Source organism: Papilio xuthus, unplaced genomic scaffold, assembly GCF_000836235.2.
Source record: "Papilio xuthus unplaced genomic scaffold, Pxut_1.1 DF828177.1, whole genome shotgun sequence".
Taxonomy (NCBI): domain Eukaryota; kingdom Metazoa; phylum Arthropoda; class Insecta; order Lepidoptera; family Papilionidae; genus Papilio; species Papilio xuthus.
The window spans coordinates 4,193,310-4,220,190 of NW_013530472.1; the positions used below are offsets into that span (position 1 = coordinate 4,193,310).

At 32.6% G+C, this 26,881-nt stretch overlaps 3 protein-coding genes across 3 annotated transcripts; 1 reads left to right on the top strand and 2 right to left on the bottom strand.

Annotated features, from left to right (window-relative positions):
- Nucleotides 1-64: 64 nt before the first annotated feature.
- LOC106113598 (uncharacterized) lies at nt 65-2,478 on the bottom strand. The gene is made up of 4 exons (XM_013306432.1): nt 2,331-2,478; nt 1,281-1,403; nt 822-975; nt 65-159 (listed from the first exon to the last, which is right to left on the bottom strand). The coding sequence occupies exons 1-4, from the start codon at nt 2,418-2,420 to the stop codon at nt 65-67; spliced, it is 462 nt and encodes a 153-aa protein (XP_013161886.1). The 5' UTR covers nt 2,421-2,478.
- An 8,313-nt stretch (nt 2,479-10,791) lies between these two features.
- LOC106113680 (parapinopsin) lies at nt 10,792-14,772 on the top strand. Its single transcript, XM_013306536.1, has 7 exons — nt 10,792-11,031; nt 11,328-11,487; nt 12,031-12,226; nt 12,385-12,517; nt 12,924-13,064; nt 13,204-13,293; nt 13,761-14,772. Exons 1-7 carry the CDS (start codon nt 10,855-10,857, stop codon nt 14,511-14,513), a joined length of 1,650 nt encoding a protein of 549 aa, XP_013161990.1. The 5' UTR covers nt 10,792-10,854; the 3' UTR covers nt 14,514-14,772.
- Nucleotides 14,773-22,080: 7,308 nt separating this feature from the next.
- On the bottom strand, nt 22,081-26,647 carry LOC106113599 (parapinopsin-like). The gene is made up of 7 exons (XM_013306433.1): nt 26,540-26,647; nt 25,099-25,258; nt 24,646-24,841; nt 24,029-24,161; nt 23,592-23,732; nt 23,131-23,220; nt 22,081-22,830 (listed from the first exon to the last, which is right to left on the bottom strand). The coding sequence occupies exons 1-7, from the start codon at nt 26,645-26,647 to the stop codon at nt 22,081-22,083; spliced, it is 1,578 nt and encodes a 525-aa protein (XP_013161887.1).
- Nucleotides 26,648-26,881: the final 234 nt, after the last annotated feature.

The window sequence follows — 26,881 nt, forward strand, 5'->3', positions numbered from 1 at the left end:
TTGACAGTTATAATAAAATAAAGATCGATTCATATACAGACTATAATTTTTTTTAAACTATATTTTAAAACTTCTTATCAGTAATTTTTTCGTCTAAGTTTTGTTCTTTTAATAAAACATTTCGATGACTGTTCACTACCAGGATGAAATATACTGTAACTGTAACAAATTAAATAATTTTATTAGGTTTTATGAAACGATAATACAATTTGTTAACAAAATGAAAATACACCAAAAGTATGGATATGACATTGATGTTATCTCCAAAGTAGACTACTCGTAATTTAAAAAACACAAATTATGTGCTTGTATCTATTTTTAAGAAAGATTTAATAAAGCAATTATTTTGTGTGATTTATAGTGTTATCCCAAAAAGTAAAATAAATTCTGTGTTTCGTCTAAATGAGTCTGGAAGCTATTATTTCGATGATCGAGTGGTTACAACATCTGGTGATCCGCTAACACTTTTCCTTACGCGTAAATTATGTATTGGAGCGTCGGTGGCTCAGTGGTCAAGCACTTGACTTGCAATCTGCAGGTCCTGGGTTCGAATCCCGCCATGTACCAATGTGTTTTTCGATTTCCGATTTACATATGTACATTTATCCTCTGTTCTTACGGTGAAGGAAAACATTGTGATGCAACCTGCACATATCTGAGAACTAATTCAAAGATATGTGTGAAGTCAACCAACCCGCACTTGGCCAGCGTGGTTGACTATGGCCTAATCATCCTTAAGTTATGGTAGGCTCCGAGCACCTCGGTGGGGACGTTTAGTGAGCTGATGATGATGATGATGAAATTATTTATATGAAACTCACGTATGTACCAAAGCATTCCTAGTATAACAACTAATACTCTACTCCTCTGACGACGTGATGTGTACACCAGGGCGAGTAGGATCATCATCATTAACATAACCACCACGAAGATAACCGCGTACCATATCCAAAGTGCGATCAGGAATGTGTCATTCTGAAATTAGACATATAATTAACTTTGCCCAACTCTTGAACTTTTCCTTGCATAGTTGCTTGCTTTTCTTGTTCTACGTTCTTAACTACGATCAAATGAAATTGTTGATAGTTTCTTGCTTATATTGAGTTTTATATTATAGTTAAAATTCAATTTTATGTTGGTCCAATGAAATTATGAAATCTTATATGTTTATATTTCATAATAATAAGTGTTACATCCTTTCAAATTATTATTCGTATTTTTAAATATTTATTTATAATAAAAATTAAGAATACCTAATTTATATAAAAAAGAATAAATACCGTATTAAGACCAAAAAACAAACAGACACTCGCAGCAAAGTAACAGGCAACTAGCAGCCAAATGGTGACCAGTAAGTAGCTTAGTGGCATGAAAAATGAACATCCAAACGCCATCGGATGCACCTGAAAATTATTATGAAATAAATTACAATATTAATTAAAAGTAACTATAGAAAAAAGAAAGAGAAGCTTGTAGGCGAAACACTTATATCTATGAAGACTTTATCGGACAGGCCAATTGCTGAGAAAGGGATGAAGTCAAAAGAACGTATCCCAGAACTCCGATTGGTCACAAAGACGTCGGCTGGCCTAGATATCGCTGGAAAGACGCCGTGGAGGATCTCCGCGAGATCCAAAAGACAACTGGAGTTGGTAAATACTACATTGGGCCGTTGTACCTTCGCAGTGAGTATTAAAAGTAGTTTTTATATTTAAAAAAGTATGTATGAAAATTAAATCATGTATAAAACATAAGTTACAATTATTTTCAACTTTTAAAGTAGTCGAAAACTAACAATCCAATGAAATGTTCATTTAAAAAGCCACTTTCTCTTGATTCATTTAATATATTACAATTTGAAATGCCGTACACGTAAGTTATTTGCGGCCTTCAAAAATTCAGAGATGCCCTTTGCGGTTTCTCGTTCAATTATCATCGTTGTTTCGTAGAAATTTATGTTATTCCCTTAACAGGCATTGTACAGAATCCTTTCACAACTAGCCCTTGGGCGAGTACAAAGTTAAAAGTAAGGGCCACAAATACACAAGTTCAAAAGTTCCAATGCTTTTGTCTAATTTCATGTGATTTTAAATTCATTTGATGAAATATCAGGAATGAGTATATTTATTTATATCATAATTCAAGTAGAATTTCTTTCTTTGCTGCTCTATCTAGTTTTTCCTTGAGTTTTTTTATCTACAAACACATGTACTTAGCTATAAAATAAAAAAGGGACTCAAAATGGGTTAAACATTGTGTTTTTTAAATCTATTTCTACTTATTTACTGTGTTTATTATTGATATTTTATATATTTATAAAAAGTTCTTACAATGCCAAGTGCAGCGATTATTAACGAACCAGTTTTAAGGTCTGTGCCAAAAAACGACATCACTTCAGGAAGATCTCCCAAAGCAGTCATTTCGTAACAAATAATTTATAAATATATGTTAACATAAAATACTGCTTCAATTTATAAAACTGTCAGTTTGACCAAAGAGTATAATAAGTATACTATAGAAAGAGGGGCAACTCGCACGAAGTCGTGGATCCACGGCGATTGTGGCGCTCCATGCGTATAATCGCTGAACTAATTTTTTTTTTTGGTACCTATATACGTAGGCACGCTTATTTAGCTCACTATAATAATAACTAATAAGTGGGAATCTAATAAAGTTAAAATTGACATTAAATCAATGTTCAAAAATAATATACCCACTTATGTAGTTATTAATATAGTGAGCCGATATCAAGTAGCCTTCTATGAAATACCTCTATTAAAATGATCCTATTATTATTGGGGAAATAAAAACAAAATATTTTTATATTTTTGTACATTATTTATTATATTTCTACAAAACTTAATTTTAAATCTATGCAAGTACATATACATCAATGACTTTCAAGATATCAGCTCAATATTTTAATTTTTAATATATATATTTGAAAATTACATTTACGGTAATAAATAGTATAGCGCGGTCACAAAAGAATGCATACCCTGTAATTAAAACCAAACCCCAAAATATTTTCAGTCATATGCAAGCTGGCAACTGGCAATTTGTAGTTATTTGCGAGTTTAAACACTCTGAACATATTCTCTTACAACATAGGCAAGCAAATTTTTCTTTACAATAAAAAATTACAAATAAAAAAATATATTTTTTACATATACACACATGGACCCACCTACTAATTTCAGACACATCAGTTTATGGCTCTATAATTCCAGTGATTGGCACACATTTTCTGAACATCACTGACCGTCTCTCAGGAAGAGGGAAACCGTGTATATGTGCACCTACAACAAACAAACAGAATGTGATTTCCTATCAAGTATAGGAACTGATATGTAAAATGAATTAGAAGTAGGGCACCATTCAATATGATAACCGGAAAGGATAAATCACTGTGGTGCTAAAAACTACACCAAAATACGAAAATATTTAAATGTTTAAATGAGTCTGACGTATGGGAAAAACATGAAATTTTTTATTGAATTGTAACTTACCATAATCAGTCCATATAAAACACAGTTGCGTACAGCGTCATTTTTCACGAAAACACATTTTAATTAAAAACAAAATCAATGAAACAACATTTAACTAAGAATACAAGAACAGAAATAGAAATACGAAAAAACGTAGCGGTTTGATGACACATGAATGTCTCGATGACACAAAGTAGAGATGAAATGATGATTACCAAGATTTAAAAGATGGCGCCACTTTCCATACAAATCGTCCTTCTTCTAAGTTTCCACCCCCTGAGTTTGACTTATTTCTTGATTTGTAGATAAAATATATTCTTTGACATTATAATAGAATTTCATGTAGATCATTAAAAAATGACAGATCGAGAGAGCGTCAGAGGAGCAGTTGTTGAAACGTCTAGGTTCTATCCCCGCTATGTCATCATCATAAGCTCACTATACGTAACCACTGAGGGGCTTGGAGCCTTAAGTTAGGATGACTAGGCCATAGTATACCACGCTGGTGTAGTGCGGATTGACTTCACACATATCTTTGAATTTCTTCGCAGATATGTGCAGATTACATCACTGTGCTACCCTAAGTAATGCGTGGGTTTTAGTCAACCACACAGTGAGAGTTGGTTGACTTACACACTAAAATCAATCAACCAACTATCGGAATCCAACCCAAACGCGTAGGTTACAATCAACTGTTTAACCACTGCGCTACCAACGCTCTCCCGGGATTTCTAACAATGCTTACATATAGAGAGTACTTTAAAACTGCAAACATACTTAAATTGAATTCTTTGTAACATAAGATACCTTTGAAATGAGCACGAGGAATAAAGTTAAAACTTTTAAGTAACTGACGTCAAAGGCATTTGATGTGAAACTAAAAGGAAAAGTGGTTGTTTCAGTGATTGCTTAACTGTCTCAAAGGAATAGAAAAAAGACGATGGGTTTGTTATCTAAACAATTTTTCTTAGAGATTTATTTCTGACGGAATTGTACAATTTTTAAATACCAGCTTTTGCTCATGACTTGAATTTTTTTATATCATCATGTGGCAAACGAGCGAGCGGCCACGTGAAATCGCTGAAATAGCGAAGTGCCCGTTGCCCATAGACATACGCAAATGCATATGCGCGGCCTACCTCTAATCGACGGAGAGGACGCACAGAAAGAAAACATTTTCCCCTTCCATGTATCCTCTCATCCGGAAAGTCCACCTCCACTTCCCATCTCTTCCTTATGAGAAATAGGGTGGGAAGGGAAATAGGACTAAATTAGACCTCCGGGACGCACACTCATCAAACGAAACGGGGAATTGCTTCCACTTGACGCCTGTCTTCTGTGTGGTCGTGGTATTTCACCGGGCGAGCCGGGCCAATTCGTGCGAAGATGTTAAAGCGGGCTCTACCACTGTTAAATGAATAATGTAATAATCTAGAAAGAATAATTAGTAGCCAGACTATGTTTCACATCTCCGTTGAGCCGTTCTGAAAATACGTAATGACAAACGTCCATGCACACATTTTCATCTATAATTAGCTGTCGCCCGCGACTCCGACCGTGTGAAATGAAAAAAAACTTAATTAGTTCCCGGAAATTATTCGAATTTTTCTCAATTGGCCAAATTGATCCAGGCATTGTTGAGTTATGCGCTTACCACCTTTTGCGATTCATTTTTATATTATAGATATTGTAATACTATTAAGGCATTTAGTAATTGCCGTGTTGTATTCTTAACAGAGTGTCGTCGTTTTGGTTATGATTTCTAGTGATAGTTAAAAAAGTTTTGATTGAAAAAATAAATACTTACATATTTTCAGTTGATACCTGGTCCTTGACATTTGCTCTCCATTTATATTAAAACGAGGGAAAGCTCAACATAAGAGTTTTGTTCAGTTGATTGGATTTTTACAGATTAAATTCGTTAACAAACGATAACTCTCTGGCTAAAGCTGACGAGATTAAAATATATAAATTGATCTTATATATAAATATATTTTTTTTGGCAAACGAGCGAGCGGCCACATGAAATCGCTGAAATAGCGAAGTGACCGTTGCCCATAGACATACGCAATTGTATATGCGTTGCCTACCTTTAAACGACGGAGGAGAGGATGCACAGATAGAAAATATTTTCCCTTTCCATGCATCCTCTCATCCGGAAAGTCCACTTCCACTTCGCATCCTTTCCTTATAAGAAAAGGGTGGGAAGGGAAAGAGAACTAAATTAGGCGTCCGGAACGCACACTCATCAGACGAAACGCAGAATTGCTTCCACTTCACGACTGTCTTCTGTGTGGTCGTGGTATTTCACCGGGTGAGCCGGGCCAATTCGTGCGAAGATGTTAAAGCGGGCTCTACCACAATAATATATCTACAGTTGTTAAAAATCTGTTATATTTTGAATTAAAAAACTCACTTATTCTTGCAGATATGGATTTGGATCCATCCATATGGATTTATAACTAGAAGGGACTCTCCACACTTAAAGTTCCTTATCATATGCAACATGCATCAATAAACTCTTGCCAAAAAAGATAAAACAAATTATCGCTAGTCCTACAACGTCGTGTATAGCGTTTATTTACTCTTTGTTTTTAAATACTTTTTAAAAGGTATACTGCTATATTTTAAATATTTTATTCGTTTTTTTCCTTACCTCTCCTATAGTTTCATTGTACTGCAAAAAAGAAAAACTAACCAACATCAAACCGACAAGGTTACACTGAAATAAAATTAAAAACGTTTTATTTCTGTTTTAAATTTTTATAACATATGTATGTAAAAACATCCTTTGTTCATTTTGTAGTTTTACTAAAAGCTCAAAGGACTATCCAAAGTTTTTATGTTATTGTACTGTTTAAAATATTTTTTTTTGTTTATTAATCAGAATAAGCAATTGTATTATTATTTTTACGAGGTTTATTTTACAAGGTCATTTGTTATTTGAGAATATATTACATCGAAAATTAATATTATAAATATTGTGTTCCTGGTTTTAATATTGTTTTAAAATATATCCGATTCGTATTATTCAATTACAAGAATGAAATAAATTTATAAAATCAAATTTTATTAATTTAAAAATATTGGATACTTTCTTATCTTTTCACGGTAGAATTAATTTACTTGTTGGTATTCGATACGTATTTTGTTACAATTTGTAATATTATCTTTGTGAAATTGATGATTAGAAAAATACAAAATTATTTGAAAAAGTGACTATCAGATTTGTGAAAACAAATGCCATAGAATTAAAAAAAAAATTGGGTGCGACATAAACGGTTGCATCTTTTGACTGCGTTGACTTAGAAGTTTTATTTTTTCACAGCACCTAGTGACCGCAGACCTGAGTATTTGATATAAATTCCAGCATGATACGTTCACGCGTTTTCTGAGAAAAAGGGCCAAGACAGACAGACGGACGGACAACAAAGTTCCGTATTTTTCCTATGAGGTACGGAACCCTGAAAATCATACAATTTGAATGGTACACAGTACCAAAAATAATCGCACATCTTATCTTTAAGCTACCATAATTCGCATCCAGATGAAACATTGTAGGAATTTTCCAACCACTATAATACGTGCACTTTGAAAAGTACCCATCGAACCGGATTTGTTATAAATTCAGTCTCAAAAATTTAATTTTTACCGACGCTTTACGTTTTGCGGAGAAATGATAGGCTATCAAAAAATCAGTCTAAAGTAACACCGTGTAAATAATTGGGGACCTTTCAGAGTTTACTTATAAAGTCTTACGAACATGCCTACCAATTTTCAGTTATATGAAAATATCCTTTAATGTTTAAATTAACCTAAAATACTAAAATCTAAAGCTTTGTTTTCTTTAGAGCTATAATAGTCTATTGTCTTTCAAAACGTTGTTTGGCACAGATTCTGTTCAATACTACACTAGCGGCAGCCCGCGAATTTGTCGGCTTGAAATTTAAAAATAAATAGCGCAAGTTACTGACGCACACATAAGTTACTATCCAGTAAAAGTCATGTCTAGATTGACCTTGTAATGCGGACTTGCAGATTGCGGCCCGGAGGCCTAATTTAGTTCTCTTTCCCTTCCCACCCTTTTTCTTATAAGGAAAGGATGGGAAGAGGAAGTGGACTTTCCGGATGAGAGGATGCATGGCCTTCCCATAAAATATTTTCTTTCTGTGCATCCTCTCCTCCGTCGATTAAAGGTAGGCAACGCATATGCAATTGCGTATGTCTACGGGCAACGGTCACTTCGCTATTTCAGCGATTTCAGGTGGCCGCTCGCTCGTTTGCCACCTTATGATATAAAAAAAATGTACAGACAGACAGAGAGACAGACTAATATTTTACAAATTCGATTTTCCTTATTAACACATATACATCATGTTCACAAAATGTGTTTTTTGTATTTGATATACAGTCATTCCAATTTTATAATGTAGATATATTGTATTCAAGGAATTGGAAAATTGTTTCCAGCCATTATTCAACTTATTCATAATGAAGCCTTCGTTTGTTCGCGTTCTCTGATTGGATGTTATTATAGCAACAATGAAAGTCAGTTTGACTTTTTTTAATTATTTTTTTTTTAACAAAAACGAGCTACTACAAGACTAAATGCAAGACCTAAAAATCGAAAAAAAAATCTTGATGTAATCCGGTCAATTTATTTTTTTGTTATTTTTATTGGAAATGATTTTAGTTTTTGGATTTGCAAAAACAAACTGACGCGTTAGAGAAGTTTTGTTGTATTATAATAAATAATATGCTACAAAATTCTATTTATTTATATTAAAATTATTATTGCAGTATTAATATGTTTGTTTACACGATGCCTCTAAAAATATGTCTTCATAACATTTACTCAGAAAAGAAAACAGGGTGTCCTAAACAAACACTGATTATTCGAAATGTCTAGGCTTAGTATTATTTCATACTAGCGGCTGCCCCCGACTTTATCATCACGGAAATTAAAAAAAATGTAGCCTGAGTGACTCGCTCATGGATCAGATACCTTCCCATCAATGTCCCGTCAAAATCAGTCCAGCCGTTACCCTGATTACCCGGCACGGCTTACGGTCAGACATACAGACATATATTTAAAAATTGGTTTATTGTTATCAGCAATACCAACACATTTTGAATGACGTATGATTTTTGCGTGATATTACATACAGACACTCAAATTTATTTCATATGATTAGATTTGTCTCTATTTTGTGAGAGAATGTCATGTATTAGTTAATAATTGATTTCGTAATCTTATCAATTTAGATTTGTTTTTTTTTATTAATAAGTTTGTTTGTACCAATAATAGGTAAAAAAAAAAATTATAAGTTAATTAAGTTTTCGTAATATTCCTTAAGTTGTTTAAAATTTGTTAATATCGTTTTGTTACTTCATTTAGTCCCTTTTGTATTGGTTCGTTGGCAATTTAAATTCGAAAACGTCAGAGAAAAGTTAAAGAAGCTTATAAAAAGGCCAATTAAAAGTTACCAATGTAAGTCCAATTTTATCCTTGATTGCAACAGGTTGAAGCGGTTTCCTATATAAAGGTTGTGTCGGGACTTTAAGTTTAGTATCCCCCTGGATGCGGTCGAAGAGAGTTGTGAACGAACCGACATATCGCGAAGTGGAATCTTATCTTCGTACTTACTATAATTTATATCCGTTAACTATTTTATGGTACGTACTTAATTAGTCAGTATTTAGAAAGTTAAAAAAATACTAATTTACATTTAAACTTTTAAAAATCCTATTTGGAGTTCATCTGTGGTAAAAATTATTAGGGATTTTTATTCAGACAATATAAATTTTGAATAAATATATATTTATCGTGCTTGATAAATTTCAACTTTATTATCATTTTGTGACGAAAGAAAAATCATTCTTATTGCGTTGGTTTAGAGTCTATTAACGTATAATAATTAAAATTTAACAGAGATTCATTTTTAAGCAGGAACTCAATAGTTAGGCAATTGAGGTTCGAATCCCGGAACGTAAGATAGTTCTACATTTAATTTTTAAATATAGTCGTGTTCATATTTCGTTTATTAATCAATAGAAATTATACTGTTAAGTTTAGTAATATTAATCCATTTATACCCCTTAAAATATAACTCCAAGAAAGAAAATTCTAACATCCTGTGTAGTTTTGTACAATCGCATCGACAAAAGTTATCATAAAGATTAATTCTTTATGCACGCGTAAGTTATCGTACTCATATTATTTTAAACAATTTGTTTTTAGTCATCATCCATTCCTTCTACATACATAGGACTGGCAAAGTGAACTGTTCCATACATCAATATCAAATCTAAGCATCCTCTTTCACACAATCCATCACTCTTCTTCACTCTCCCTCCAACTTTGTAATCATCCAAATTCCAATATCACTTTCATTACTTCTGGTATAAATTAAACTAAAACAATACCAGTTAGTAACACCAGAATCGAGTTTTAAAAATGTTTTCTTTCAAAATGTTTCCCTTATTTTGAAAAGCTTCGAAGCCTTATTACGAAGAATTGTGATATAATTCTCGTATATTTTATTTATAATAATTTAGTCACAAAGCTTTTATTTTGCCTCATATCTTTATGAAAATAATTTTGTCAAACAGATCTGTGTTAGTCACTTTCAAATGGTAATATAGGTTTAAACTGCAATGACTAATATCATACTAGGTGTCGTCCGCGACATCGTCCGCGCGGAGAAAAAAAAACTTAATAAGTTGCCTATGTGTTTTTCCAAGCTATGTTCTATATCTATGCCAAATTTCAGCGAGATCCATGCAGCCGTTCTGGAGATACCTTCAAACAAACATCTATCCATCCATCCAAACATTCAAGTAATATTAAGAATACCAATTAAAGTAAAATGTATGTAAAGTGAAATCCGGCATTAATTTGTTTTTAATAATAAGAAAAGTTTATTGCATTATGATCCAACAGACTCGTGTAATTTTATTATTTATTTTGTTTCTTTTTTAAATATACACGTTAATTGGCAGAACGAGGCCGCAGTGATTTTAAAAGAAAATAATATACACATTAATTAACAAACGAGGATGTTAAATTAAACAAACGAAGGCATTTCACGCTTCAATTTTAATTTCCTTTTTAATTAAAAATTACATTTCATTTGAACTGTTTTAATATGAATAATAACAGTAATTGTGTCTCCCAATTTGTATACAGTCTTTGTCCATGACAATATTAATTTGTAAGTTTTTGACAGGAAAAAATTACAAATTTTGAACATCCTATAGGTTAATATTATAAGCAGATTTGTTTACAGATGGAGCCACTGTGCGACCAATGAAAATATAAACGCTGTAATTTGTACTAAAAAGTGATATAAATAAGTATGTGATAATGACGTTACATTTGGAACAATTTAACGACACGGTGATCCGGACTACATATGAAGAGTTTCCTCTTTTGATGCCTAGATGGGGTTACGTTGCCTCCGCTTTTGTTTTGTTTCTCATCGGATTTTTTGGATTCTTCCTGAATCTTATGGTTATTTTGCTGATGTTCAAAGACCGGCAGGTAAGAGTTTTATTTCTTTAAATGTTCCATCTTGATATAATTTTTATTTTTAATCTTAGAGAAACTGCAACAAATCCGTAAGATTATTTTGAATTTATTTTTAATGTGCTGCAGGATTATTATTGGATTTTTTTTTGCAAAATAAAATTGCTTTGTTATTCTACCATTATACTATAGGATAATCGTTTTTTTAAATTAAAAACGAAATAATTTCTTAATAAATAAGAATTCATTTAATATTTTTCTTTATTTTATTCGTACATTAAAACACTACACAGATGTTATTCTATTTACAGCTGTGGACGCCGTTGAACATAATATTGTTTAATTTAGTTTGCTCTGATTTCTCCGTGTCACTTTTGGGAAATCCTTTTACATTGATATCTGCTCTATTCCATCACTGGATATTCGGCCATACTCTATGCGTGCTCTATGGATTCTTCATGGCATTATTAGGTTAGTATTTTCTATTTTAACGCTTTGAAACATTGCTCCACATATTTCCATATATTCCTACAATTTTCTAGTACATTTTTATCTTTAATAAAAAACACGGTTCTTTCCCTATAAGAAATTATATTGGAGTTAACACGTTAAACGCCATAGTAGAAATAAAAAAAAATCATAACTTTTTGCTGGAAATAGATGCATAATGTCAAATCTTCAAAATACATCTAGTCTAGGCCCCAATCAGAAGCCATGTTCCGCAGATGTTATAAAAAAAAAATTATGAGGTCACAAGTCCTATGCAGCGCTTAAATGCAAGCAGGGATCCGGTCTCCGGTTACCGGAGTGGCATTTAACGTGTTAAAAATATGTTTGTTATATAAATACTTAAAAATTGTTGCGAAATACAACTCTATGGGGTAACTGAAATTAAAACAAACATAATATAACTAAATCTATTTTCGTTAGGTATTTGACTTAACTATGTGGTAGAAATAAGCAAAAATCTTTGATATTTACTTGTGTAATTCGAACTCTGTCCTTTGTCTTCAGGTATAACCTCAATCACGACCCTGACAGTGATATCCTTTGAGCGGTATATGATGGTAACGAAGCCCTTTAGCTCTAGGCATCTTACTTCAAAGGGTGCGGTACTGTCGATTGTTTTTATATGGGCATACGCTTTGGCTCTAACAATGCCACCACTCTTCGGTTGGGGTAACTATGAAAATGAAGCGGCTAATATCAGGTAGGAATCAAATCTTACTAATTTTATAGATGCGAAAATTTAGATGTATAGGATGGATGGATGTTTGTTAATTTGCAATTTAATTTTAGTCATGAAATTGTAATTTTGTGATACGAATTACATTGTTATGGTCATTCAATAATATTTTCTTTTACCAGTTGCTCGGTGAATTGGCATGAACAATCTTTCAACACCCTAACATATATTCTCTTCCTCTTCGCAATGGGTCAGATTCTGCCGTTCGCCATCATTACGTTCAGTTACGTCAATATCATAAGGACTATGAGAAAGGTAATTATAATATATTATATAAATATTTGTATTTTTAACTACAATCAAATATAATAAAGTCAAAAATTGTTGGTCCAATTTAAAACTAAAACAAAACTATTCTTAATCAAATTATGCATAAAAATGGGATACTTTCATAAATCCCAAGCCAAATGTATTACAAAATTCTATAATGTTTTTTATTAAATAAATCAGATTACTTTCCCTTTTTCCTTTTCGGATTTATACCTCATAAATTTGATACATTATTTTGTCATATTCCATGGAATTTCATCCACGGATTATATACTGTACAATTCGAGAAAATTTATTTTAATTCTCACTTTTTTAGTATATGTCAAAGCTAGATTTCAATTCGTTAAAGCATTCATTTAATGAAATTATGATAATTTAATACTTGTTCCAGAACTCACAACGACTCGGACGTGTGAATCGCGCGGAAGCTCGTGCTACTGCAATGGTTTTGCTAATGATTATATCATTCACTGTATCTTGGACACCTTATTCTCTTTTTGCTTTAATGGAACAGTTTGCTACAGAAGGCATAGTGAGTAGAACAGAACCGTCAACTATATTATCAAGTTTTTTTTTCTTTAAAGATACTCCAGACTATGAATGTGCAGTTACAAAGTTGAAGACAAAACCTTAAGCTACTTTAATAAATTGCAATTTTAATAATTAAACAGGTCTCGCCCGGTGCTGGAGTTATACCAGCATTAGTAGCAAAAAGCTCTATTTGCTACGATCCTCTAATCTACGTCGGCATGAATACACAGGTTAGTTTTTTTTTCATATATAATAAGGTGGCAAACGAGCGAGCGGTTACCTGAAATCACTGAAATAGCGAAGTGACCGTTGCCATAGTATTGTAGACATACGAAATTGCATATGCCTTGCCTACCTTTAATCGATAATCGATACACGTAAAGAAAATATTTTCCCTTCCCATGCATCCTCTCATCCGGAAAGTCCACTTCCACTTCCCATCCTATCCTTATAAGAAAAAGTGTGGGAAGGGAAAGAGGACTAAATTAGGCCTCCGGGACGCACACTCATCAAACGAAACGCGGAATTGCTTCCACTTGACGCCTGTCTTCTGTGTGGTCGTGGTATTTCACCGGGCGAGCCGGGCCGATTCGTGGGAAGATGTTAAAGCGGGCTCTACCACTGTTAAATTAGTATAGCATTCTAAAATAAGTATTGTTTGTTTTTAAATGAATAGACACTAGCTTTATTTCCACAGTTCCGCCAGTCCATCAAACGTGTTTTTAGTATGCCGACTAAATGTAGAAACTCTGAAACTGATAGAGGATACAATAACACGTTTTTATCACCGAGCCATAAATTATCTGTGTTCAAAGATACAACTTTACAAAACTCCTCAGAAACTAGTCTTTTGAATACACCCAAAAAAATAAGTAAAAGCGAAATGCATTTGGATGGTAAAATTAACATAACAATAAATGATAAAGGTAATAAACATATTCACAAAGTTCCCAAATTATGTTTGATAGATGAAAAAATGACCGTATCGGATGCAGAAAAATCGGGTGAAACTATTTTTGATGATGACACAAGTAACAGTAATAGAAAACTAGAAATATTTGGAGAGTCTTGCAAATTAAACGATCACTCTCCTATTCTTACGATAGTCGATTCTAACAAACTTTGCTTTACAAAAGTGCCCAAACGAGAAAATGACAAACAACTTTACGAGGAACAGTTTCCTGCAGTCAAAAAAACAGACAACACTGACCATAGTTTTAAACGTACGAAAACAATAAAACACAGCTGTTCTCTAGATTTAGGTGGTATATCACATGAAGGGAAACGACGAAAATTTTCTATTGAGACTAAATTCGAATCGAATTTTGCACCTAAAAGTTTTATGGGAACAGTGGTGAGTAAGTTTTTTGAGCAAAATGTTAAACATGACAATATAAAAACTTATTTATGTGAAAATCAGGACAACCAAGGGAATGAAGAATCAAGTTAATTAATAATTTGAACATTTGAATTTCGAAATAAGCGGGATATTGACCGTCATTGGTTAGTCCAAAAGGCAAACAAGGAAAGGTATTTTCTATGGTTTTTCTATTCATTAGAGTCTTTATGAATCTGTGATAGGATAAAAGTGTCAAAAACATATAGGGATGATATTCTAAATTATTTTTGAGAAGATCGATAAGAATTACATAAATATTTACTGTAAAATATTGATAAAAAAATTTACACGCACATTGAAGACAAGTTTACTAAGAAAAATATATTTTTATTCTAATATTTATTATTAATGATAAGATTTAATGCTTTTTATTATTAAATTATTAGTCGTAGTGTAAAATTTACTTTTCACTCTTATTAATAATTTTTGAATTATATTAAAATGACTATAAATTAGGTCAATTGATATTGTAATCAAATGTTTTTATCAAATTTATATATAAGCCAAAATATTCCATATTCCTAATATATTCATTGTCTGTCATCCATACAATTATGCAGTAACATTGTCAAGTCACTCGTTAACTATCGCAAAAAGTATTGGTATGTTCGAGAGAACAAAGACTGAGAAGTCTCTCTCTCTTAGTATATTCTCTTAATCTCTCTAAGAGTTAGTCTCTTTTCTGTCTCAGTTAGAACACAATTTTACAAATCATTCTGATTTTATTACGTTTAAAATAACATAAGTATATTAATGTAAAACGAATTACTATCGTTATTACGTAAATAATCTCATTTTTATATCAATTTAAAATATTTATACAAATGATCCACAGAATTTTTAATATTTAATTATTAAATCAATAGTTATAATTGTATTTTAATATTTATAAGATAAATTTAACTTTACACGTTTGAATTAAATTATATTATTACTCTGTATTGTTTCATTTCTCTATTCTACAAATTGTTTATTTTTTATTCTAATCTTTATCAATTATAAAAACACGATGTCTCACTAGTGTTATACCATCTTTACCACACATTTTCTCTTTTACCCTTCCCCTTTTGGGTTATCTCTGATTATAACAGTGCATAATTTTATACTTAGCAGGGTAAATAGTATTATTCACCTTCTTTTCAAATAATTTGATACCATGTTACCTTTTGATGATTTCGCATAGAAATTATATTCATGAACTCATAGTCCCCTTTTCCAATGAGCAACAATCCGCACTCAACTGGCCGCGCTTGGCAACACGGTTCTAAGGTATAAAGCCAATTTAACACCTATTAATCATCGGTAAAGCAGCAGTTGAATTTGCTTGTTAACTTTTAGCCTCAAAGCCTTGTTATCCACTAATCAACAGAATTGTTATATCTTTGAACTTAATACGTTTATTACGGTATTATAGTCTAAATGATTACATAATTTATATAAACGCATAACGATGATAAAAAAGTGAAACTAAATAAGAAAAGAATAATACAGTAAAAAACTAATTTCAGCACAAAGAAGCTTCTGTATTAAGAACACTAAAATGAACGACGTCATGTCGTAAAAACCAGACCGAGCTTGCTAATGTCGCATGGAGCCAGGAAGGCGCCATTTTTGTTTTATTGGGAAATAATTCGACAATCTTTTGTAAATTTATTTGTATTGCATAAGTAATTACAGACTCTTAACACGAATACGATGTAGTACGCACTGTTCATAGACAATTAATGGATACACACATCAAGGTGTGATGTTTTCGTATCAAAATTCCGCGCTCGTTAGTGCAAACTGTTACGCGACGCTATCAAAAACAAATGCGGCATACTTTTATGAATCTCTTTAAATTTTATGTCTACAATAAGTTTCTTGTTGTTATCTATTGCTCTGTCTACATTTATTTTATCATTTTGTAACTTGACGAAGGCATATAGTACATTAAAAAGTTTTTATAAATTCGATATAAGACAATTTTTATATTGCTTTTAGTAAGTAGCTTGCTTTCTTCCAGACCATATATACTCATGTTCCAAATTTCATAGATATCAGTTAAACCTATTTGGACATATGTTGGACATATGCAATAAAATTCATCCGTCCATCCAAAATTTCATATTTATAATGTCAATATTAATAAGTAGGGATTTAGTAATAGTATGAACGATGAACATCTCGGTGTTCCCGCTCTTCTTTTGCGCCTTACTCTTATAAAAAAATGTTATTTTTGCAATTTCTTCTTCTTCTTCTCTCTCAGCCGTAAGTCACCCACTGCTGGGCATAGGCCTCCCCCAAAGATCGCCACGATGACCGGTCCTGTGCTACCTGCATCCAGGTCGCTCCCGCAATCTTGACCAGGTCATCGGTCCATCTTGCGGGAGGCCTGCCCACGCTAATTTTGTAATTTAGTATCTTTAAAATGTCAATTATATTTAATATTAAAATTATATATTTTCAAGCCACAAATTTTAAATAATAGGTCGCATAAATTAGGCACACGTTCAACGAATTGTCAGAGCGGTTGGAATAATTGACATAGTTTCCGAGTGGCTTTTATACGAGTTTCTAATGCTTTTTGGAGTTTAGGATGCTTTAGTATATTTATATCTTGTTGACTATTGTTTATTATTAAATAACTTATTTCATTTTCGTATATAAATTGACTAATACAAATAGATTTGAAAAGATTCTTTTTAACGCATTAATATTTACCCAAATCTAATAATTTGTCGAAATTTTGTCTGAATTGCTTTAATTATAGATAATGGACTGGAAATTTTACTAGTAATATAAATGCTAATCTTTAGATAGATGGATGGATGGATGTTTCTTAGAAGGTATCTCCAAAACGGCTTAATGGATCTAGATAAAACTTGGCATAGATGTAGAGCCAATTCTAGAAGACTACATAGGCTACTGATTATTTTTGAAATTCCTCGCAGACTAAGTCGCGGTCCACAGCTAGTATTAACTTAAGTTTACGTAAAGACTTGGTTGTTTATTGCTCCTGAAAACAGTCAGAAGTAACTTGGAGCCTTTAGTAATTATTACTTGAAAGAATTATTCAAACTTTCGTGAGACATTATAATAAACTGATATAAAAATGGCTAAACACTTACGTATATACGTCCGGTGGCGGCACCGACTAGTTTCGAGCCCATCGGGGGCCCTTCATCAGGAGAGTAAGCAACGGGCCGCGTCTGCGAAATAATACCAGTACCACTCATCCTGATGAAGGGCCCCCGATGGGCTCGAAACTAGTTGTTGCCGCCTCCGGTGTATACGTGAGTGTTTAGCCGTTTTTATATCATTTTACTTGAAAGAATCTGAAAAAGCGTAGTTTGATTGAAATACTAATAAAAATATAGATATAGTAAAATCATTTATCCCTTGAAGGTTTGCGTGTTAAAATGTTTGTATTTCCTTATAATCTATATATAAAAGAAATTCGTGTTAGTTACACTATTTATAACTCAAGAACGGCTTTACCGATATGGCTGAAAATTGGTGAGGAGGAAGCTTAGAGCCAGGAGATGGATATAGGATTTTATTTATTCCCTTTTTTTAATGTATGCCTTGAAGAGCTGCTTTTTATTTAACTTACTAATATTACAATTGCGAATGTTTAGATGGATATGATGTGGATGGATAGATGGGTGTTTGAAGATATCTCTAGAACGGCTGAACGGATCTCGATTACATTTGGCATACGTATAGAACACAGTCTGAAAGAAAACATAGGCTACACTAAGTAAGTTTTTTATATATTCACGCGGACGCAGTCGCGGGCGACAGCTAGTATTAAATAAAAAATATACTTTTGTGTCTTCTAAAGAAGTAAATAGTAGTTCCAATAATATGCTAACTACGAGTAATGTAACATTGTCACAAAGACATTTTGTCATGTTAACGATCTTGTTATATTTTCTTTTGTAAATAAACGGATAAAACTTTTCCAATAAATGTAATATATCACCAGAAGTCATAAAAAAGGACAAACAAATAATTCAATACGGAATTATGAAATACTAGCGGTCGCCCTCGACTCCGTCCACGCGGATTTAAAAATATAATTAGTAGCCTATGTGTTCTTACAGACTATGTTCTATATGTATGACAAATTTCATCGAGATCTGTTCAGTCGTTCTGGAGATACCTTTAATCAAACATCCATCCATCTCAACATTCGAATTTATAATATTTGATTAATTTAATGTCTTTGAAAAATAAACATCTCATAATGAATAAATATTATAAAAAATCAATTTAAATAAAGGTCAACGCCCTTTAGATAAAAGGCGACTGCTAGTTACTAGTATATTAATTTATGTATTGTTAGGAAGAAAAACTGACACTGTGCAGTACAGCACAACACTAGCCTTACTTAAATGTCGACATCTATGTCCCCTCACTATTCATTCTGATACTTAACTTTACTATGTAAGCGCGAATCGCGCCAAAAGATTGTAATTAATAAATGTCTCAATTTATATAGTTTACCATTTAATAGTAATCAAAATAATTTTCTGTTCACTCGATCGAAAGTACATATTTATATATCACACTTTTTCATATGAAATTTTAACATAAACTTAGTAAACATCGTACAAACCGAGTGGAAGAGAAAAGATCGTTTCCGCGTTAACCAAATAAATAAAATCGTTACGATATTTTCTGCGGTGCCTTTCGAATATTTTTTCTCGTCAATAAAATATTCATGGGCGGAATGCCACGCGGACGCTGAAATAAAGGATTTATGATTCACAGATGTGTATTATCGATATATTATCAGAAATAAAAGTAAAATTATTATGTAATCAGCATTAGAATACTGATTTTTTATATTTGCATATTCCAACTTATTTAACAATACTTTAGCACATGTCTACAGGGCCGGTTTGAGCATGACCGACGCCCTGGGCGAGATTTTTACGGCGCCCTCTTGTTTTTGTGTCGAAGGAAATCTCTCAAAGATAGCTCTTCTTAAGGGCACCGCAGGCGCCCCATTATTCGCGACTCTGGCGCCTGAGGCGCCCTCTTATGCTCGGCGCCCTGGGCGGTCGCCCCAACTGACCCTACCCTAACGCCACTACTATTAGTCTCTGTAAGGGCTTGGTGTTATTAAGGGTCCAAGTATTAGGGATTAAACATCATATTTAGTTACTAATACTTTGCAAGCATTTTAAAAGAAAATAGACTTACAGTATCGAAGTAATCCTTTAATATCGCTATAGCTATTATAATTAAAAGTAATCTATTCAAATAGTTTTAAGACATCTGACATCTGAGGTTGGAAATGTTTTAAGTATTCCCCAACCGACAATCTAGGACTCCTGACGTCTTTGTCGTTTAATTATTTGAAACAAAAGAGAATTGGGTCAACTTAATTTCATTTATTAAAGTACCAAGAAAAAATAATTATAATTCGCTTGATTTATTCCTATAGAATTGTTAAAAAATAGAAAGGGTCTCGACAACAAGAAGAAGCAGAACACACTGACTCTATTTTGCCAAGCTATTAAGAAAACTGGCTTTTTAATTCCTGAGTGTTTTATAGATCGATAGCTGTCACCAGCGACTCCGTCCGCACGGAATTAAAAAAAAAAACTTAGTACCCTATGTGTCTTTCCAGACTTAGTTCTGTATGTATGTCAAATTTCATTGAGATTCGTTCAGCCGTTCTGGAGATACCTGCAAACTAAAATCCATCCATCCATTTCCATTTAAAGTATTAGTAAGAAGTATGATTAAATATACGATGAAATCGTTAAAGGTTAAAATAATATGAAAACTGTCGAAATATTTTATTAAATTTAAATCTAAATGCAAAAAAATATTTTTTTTAATAGTATCAAATAATTAAGGACAAAATTTAGTACATTCTTATTAATAATAATCTTCATAATATTATTAATTATTAAATAATTAGACTTATTTAAATATGTACATTTTCTTAATGCTAACTATTTTCCAAAAATTTACACGCAAATTAAAATTCATTTACAACTTTAGTAAACACTTACGTATGGTTAATTAAGATAAGCTTAAAAGTGGAAACGAATGCGTTTAGAAAATTAAAAAAATATATATTTACATACATCTTAAGCCGCACTCGAGGATAATGGTTAATTACCACTTACATCTACACTAAGGAGCTCGCTTAGCATACATTGAAGGTATTTAGTGTACTAAAGTACACTTAATTAACATGTTATTCAAACTTTCGTGAGACATTATACTAAACTGATATATAAACACGGCTAAACACTCACGTATATTTGTCCGGTGGCGGCACCGACTAGTTTCGAGCCTATCGGGGGCCCTTCATCAGGATGAGTGGTACTGGTATTATTTCACGAACGCGGCCCGTGAGCGACGGGCCGCCACCGGACGAATATACGTGAGTGTTTAGCCGTGTTTATATAATATATCAGTTTATAATTAACATATCTGTAGATTTAACAATAGCTTACACTTTGAATCGTTTATAAAAATATATTTTAGATATGCAATCACAACAAACGTGATAAACTTTAGCTAAAGTTTACCAATTAAACGTCTTATTTAGTACTTTGACTAGAAACATATAACTATAATTAATATTTACCCATATTTCGAATAGATTCCTTCACTCTATACACTTTCTAAATTCGTTTTTTTATGCAAGGATAAGATAATTTAACGCTACGGTAATCTAGATACTGTCCACCAATCAGACCCTTGACGATGTTCTTGATTCCAAAATATATATTTTTGTGCATATAACATTTGGGAACTTGTAGAAGATATTTAATTCAATTGTTTAAACCTTCGTGAGACATTAAAAAATAATTAGCAAAGACTTAACTGACTTATGAACAATAACAGTGACTCATCAATTTTGGACTCGTCGACATCGCCGTCAGGGCGCAAACACCGCAATCCCGAGTCGCGCGCTATGCACCTTAGCCCGCAGTGTAAGACGCGACGCGACCGTGAATACCCCTAAATAAACATTTACCTCGAAGATGGACCCCCGACGAGTCCGAAATTAGTTGGTGATGTCACCGGACTTCTTATCATGTGGTGCGATAAGTCCGTTCTAAATTCAAAATTCAAATTCCTACAATTGAGGTTTACAAAGATTTATGATATTTTATTTCATGTACCTTCAGTAACAACATTAATTATATACTTACCTTAACAATTAACTTGTACTCTTTTAGATATATATATATAAATATTATATTTAACGATTATTTAGAATGCAGCACCATCAGTTAATTCTAGAATCTGGGATCGGATCACAAAAATCGTGTTAAAAACATCGTTGTTCATACTAACTCATGTTTTTTTTATATCATAAGGTGGCAAATGAGCGGCCGGCCACCTGAAATCTCTGAAATAGCGAAGTAACCGTTGCCCATAGACATACGCAATTGCATATGCGTTGCCTACCTTTAATCGACGGAGGAGAGGATGCACAGAAAGAAAATATTTTTCTCTTCCCATGCACCCTCTCATCCAGAAAGTCCACTACCACTTCCCTTCCTTTCCTTACAAGAAAAAGGGTGGGAAGGGAAAGATGACTAAATTAGGCCTCCGGGACGCGGAATTGCCACTTCACGCTTGTCATGTCGTATGTTAACTACAAACTTATATCGTCGATGTATTTTCTATCACTTAAACATATACAATTCTTATAATTAGGTTGATGTTTGGTATCAATCATATCCATGGGCAAACTTTTTTCAGGGACATAAGATTCTTGTTTTGATTTCACCGAGAATATTCGTCCCTTTTCTTGCACACAGCTAAGATCTAACGAATAACTGTGCTTCATAGTTTGTAAGGTTCTTGTTATTTGAAGTTTGTCATCTAAACGTAGAGCATCTGTTGAATGTATTTCTAAACCATCAATACTCCATATTTTCCAAAGATCTTCAATATTATTGTTACGTTTGACAGCTTGTGTTAGAAAAAATCCTTCAGAATCAACTATAGTTAAAATCAATGAATGGTCTGCTAATTTACATGGTTCGAAATTGTCTACTTTTATTTGACCAGTACTAGTATCATCATCACATACAGTATCACCAGATTTTTCTGTATCCGATGGTGTTTTGGTTTCAGGAATTGTCGGTAGTTCGAGAATTTTTGAGTAACATCTATTGTTGATATCACTTCTTGTAGCATCATTTCTATTTTCCGGTATTACTTGACTTTTTACATTCTTTTGGGGTGAATTTAATAAATTCGATTCAGATGTATTATATCGTATAGTTATTTCGTTGACGGCTGATAATTTTTGTGTCAATATTGTATTGTGGCATGGCTTTCCAGTTTCTGAATTCCCTCTGCCGATCGAACTGAAGTATCTCCTGATGGATTGACGAAACTGGAAAAGTGGGACTCAAATAAAATGTCAAATTTGTGTTTTTTCCCATATCATTTTTAAAAATGTTAAATATTTGATGCAATTTAATTATTTAAAGTACAGTTAGCTCACACACGTAAGGGAAAGTATAGAATAAGCAGTAAAACAGTAAAACATTTTTAAAAAATCTTGAGCAAAAACCAGAAAATTAAATTCAGAATTAATAGTTTAAAATGGAATAATAATAGTTATCTTAGCATTAATAATAATAGTGATACTGTATAAAAATTAGGACACGAAAAATGTAAAAATGTTGCTAACCTGTGTATTCATTCCAACATAAATAAGAGGGTCGTAACATATTGAACTTTTTGCAATCAGAGCTGGAATAACACCGACGCCCGGAGATATCTGTAACCAAATAATCTCACTACTAAAATATTCTGTTATTTTAACCCAAATATGTCAGTTTCATTAATATAATATGAAATTTTAATTATTCATTTAATTCTAATTCATATACAAAACTTAAACCCTAAATATCGTAAACAAAATTTGTGTGCAAAATTATTAGTCGCATTGCCTCAGGTCTATACAATGGTATTTCACTGTATCTCACGAATTTAAATAAAAATAAAAATAAATTTACTTTGTTAAAAATGTCAAGGCCTCGTTCTTGAATAAACTGCAAATAATATGATCCATGCATGCTCTTTGCAGAGCTGTTATCATCACTTTAGTCAATAATATAAGTACTTAATTACACTAATATAATTACTTACGATCCCTTGTTCCGCGAATTGTTCCAACAAAGCGAACAGTGAATACGGCGTCCATGCAACTGTGAACGCTACAATCATTATGAAGACCATCGCAGTGGCGCGAGACTCCGCGCGACTCACGCGCCCCAGTCGTTGAGAGTTCTGTCAATTGCCATTATATTAATACTAATATATATACTAGTTACAGTAGTTCTTAGAGAATTCATATATGACATGTACAGTCAGCTGCAAGAATATTTACAAAGCTTTAGAAACTTTAGTTTTAAAAATACTTGTACATCTATTTATTATTTGTACGAATTCACTATTGTAGGCATAGGTACGGATACGAGCATACATATTTTTTGAAGCCGTAGGCATATACAAGTTTCTGGACCCATATTAATATACATATTATTACGGCTGACTGTACATAATTCATTAAGTAAATTAATTACCTTTTTCAAAGTCCTTATGATGTTAATATAGCTAAAGGTAATGACCGCCAGCGGGACTATTTGACCCATCGCGAAGAGAAACAGAATATAAGTGAGTGTGTTCACTGACTGTTCGTGCCAGTTCACTGAGCAACTGTTAACAAAAAATATTAAAAGTAATCATACTAATATTATAAATGCGAATGTTTAGATGGGTGGATGTGTATTACCAAAATGGCTGAACGGATCTCATTGAAATTTGGCATAGATGTAGAACATAGTCTGGAAGAACACATAGGTTACTAATTAAGATTTTATTAATCTTGTGTGGACGGAGTCGCGGGCGACAGTAATTATAACAAATATTACGAAAAAGTCAACGATGAGAAAGTAAAAAATCAAGGTTTAAAGATCATTTATCTCTAAATAATAGATAAAAAAATACGTTATATTATTATGGTTGATGTTTCACCTTCATGTCAGAAGTATCGATTACTGTCCGCTCAGGCATCTACGACAGCCTCAATCAAAATAATATCAAAGAGTAAATTCCACGTAAGATTGATTTCTGATATATGTAAAAATTAAATATATCATATCGTAATTTCTTGAATTTACAAAATACCAAGTCGATTTACCTTATATTGGCAGCCTCGTTAACGTAACTACCCCAGCCCATCAGAGGTGGTGTGGTGAGCGCCAAGGAATAGGCCCATATGAACACAACTAATCCTGCCGCTCCTTTAGGACTAAGACGTCGTGACCGAAGCGGTCTTGTCACCATTATGTATCGTTCAAATGATATCACTGTTAATGTTGTTATTGAGGTAATTCCTGAAGGAGAAAAGAACTTGATTAAAATGGAATTTCAATTTACTTAATTTTTATTTTAATACTGTGATTGTGAAGAAGCATGCTTAAGTTTTAAATTTAGGCATCATAAGATTGAAAATCTGCTTCTATTTTTTTTAAATACACTGATGACATTGAAGGTCAATAGCTATATATTTATAACAACTGTAATTTAAGTAAAATTTTGTATAATATTTGAGTTTTATAAAATGGTAGCAATGTTTCTTTTGAATATTCACCTAACAGGGCCATGAAAAATCCATACAGCACGCACATAGTCCGTCCAAATATCCATCGGTGGAACAATGCCGAAATCAGCGTGAATGGATTACCCAACACCGATACTGAGAAGTCGGAACATACCAAATTGAATAGGATTATATTCAATGGCGTCCAAAGCTGTAACAAACGTGAACAATTTGTTTAGTAAATCACTTTTTGAAGCCCGAATTTACCATACAACTGCACCAATATAAAGACGCATGTCTTTAATCCGAAGTATTTCAGTTTGGAATTATTGAAGTTAATAATTGGCCATAATACAACCTCAACCTTGTTAAGTAATGTCCATATGCTCAACAGCTGATAAAATTTTTTGAAAGCCATCACATATTGTTATCTCTGTTTTATCAAAATGAAAGTAAGGGATGAATATACATGTTGATACAAATATCACAGCAGAGGCAACCCATAGTTACAAAACATGTAGTAAAATTACATCGTAGCAATGTTGAAAAAGAAGATCTTGTTAACGATAGAAAGGAATGAAGGAAGAGAAATATTAATAGGCATGAATGTGTTTTTTTTTTGTATGGATGCGTCTGACATCATTTGTTTTATTATTATTATTTGCGTATTCAATTATTTATCATATTTTTAATATAGTATACATTTCATATATAAAATTAAAAAAATATTATAATAAAAATAGAGCACCACCGGCTGCGAAATCCCATGACTCAAACAACCAGTGATGCGGGCCGAAGAGACAGGAACCTTCTCACGATGCGCGCGGTTAACTGCCTTTTGCATCCAACTGTTTAGCGAGAGCTTCTTGAAATGTTGGTCGAAGTTCTTCAAAGTTTGGTTGCTTATTATCATTAATAATATTTTGGATAAGCTATAAAGTTTTTACTCTATGGAGAAATATGTTATGTTCTACTGTTACATAAGTCCGAGTAAATATCTAAAACAGTACCTTTAGTATTCTGTGTGGAACGTTGATACCTTTTGAGTACAAAGGGCGGGGCCCGAGTGTCAGTGTAACGATCCAAGGAAACCTATGTCGTGTCGTGCCCACCGAGAATTCGCGTTCAAAAAAGTAAGGTTGAATACGAAATACTTTTCGTATTTTGCAGACAGATTAAGCATTCCTTAGGAGTCAGTTGAGCAATATAAAATTCTTCACGTGTTTACACATCATGCTAATGTAAGTATTTATTAATATTTAAAAAGTAAAAAAGTATTTTTTTTGACTTAAATTTGAAATGGAAAATGAATTTAACCCGTTAGATTTGTAAAGGAAAACCTGTTTATTTTTTAAATTCTATAACATTCAAATTAACCTTTATTTTTCTCATTTAACAAAATAAAATTCATAATAGAAGACGATGTCACGCATACTCTGAAATATTAATTTGAAAAATTAGATAAATAAAAATAAAGTCTGTCTGTTCTTACCTGTCTATCCTTATACATCAATATGATGACGAGGAGATTCAAGAAAAAACCGAAGAACCCAATCAGGAACAGCACAAAAGCAGACATCACGTAACCCCAACGCGGCATCAGCAGTGGGAAGTCATCAACTCCCCTCACTATTGAATCATTGAATTGATCCGGATATGACGTCATGATTAATTCAGTAGTGCCAACGTTAGCAAATCGATTTTCTCCGAACTCATTTTATTCAGTATACAACCTCGATGGTTTGAATGTTTTGATTGTGTTACACGCTCCCTGCATCTGCAAAAGAAATAACCAATGAATTTTCTGCAGCAAAAACATAATTTTTCAATACTA

Coding starts and splice junctions, on each gene's coding strand:
- LOC106113598 (XM_013306432.1), bottom strand. CDS start 2,420: ATGACTGCTTTGGGAGATCTTCCTGAAGTGATGTCGTTTTTTGGCACA. Junction 976..1,280: donor TGTTTTTTGGTCTTAATACG/GTATTTATTCTT, acceptor GTCTAATTTCAG/AATGACACATTCCTGATCGC. Junction 160..821: donor AGGAATGCTTTGGTACATAC/GTGAGTTTCATA, acceptor AATTTGTTACAG/TTACAGTATATTTCATCCTG.
- LOC106113680 (XM_013306536.1), top strand. CDS start 10,855: ATGACGTTACATTTGGAACAATTTAACGACACGGTGATCCGGACTACA. Junction 12,518..12,923: donor TCATAAGGACTATGAGAAAG/GTAATTATAATA, acceptor TACTTGTTCCAG/AACTCACAACGACTCGGACG. Junction 13,065..13,203: donor AGTTTGCTACAGAAGGCATA/GTGAGTAGAACA, acceptor ATAATTAAACAG/GTCTCGCCCGGTGCTGGAGT.
- LOC106113599 (XM_013306433.1), bottom strand. CDS start 26,647: ATGCCGCGTTGGGGTTACGTGATGTCTGCTTTTGTGCTGTTCCTGATT. Junction 24,162..24,645: donor AACGAGGCTGCCAATATAAG/GTAAATCGACTT, acceptor TTTTGTTAACAG/TTGCTCAGTGAACTGGCACG. Junction 23,733..24,028: donor TCATAAGGACTTTGAAAAAG/GTAATTAATTTA, acceptor GGCAATTGACAG/AACTCTCAACGACTGGGGCG.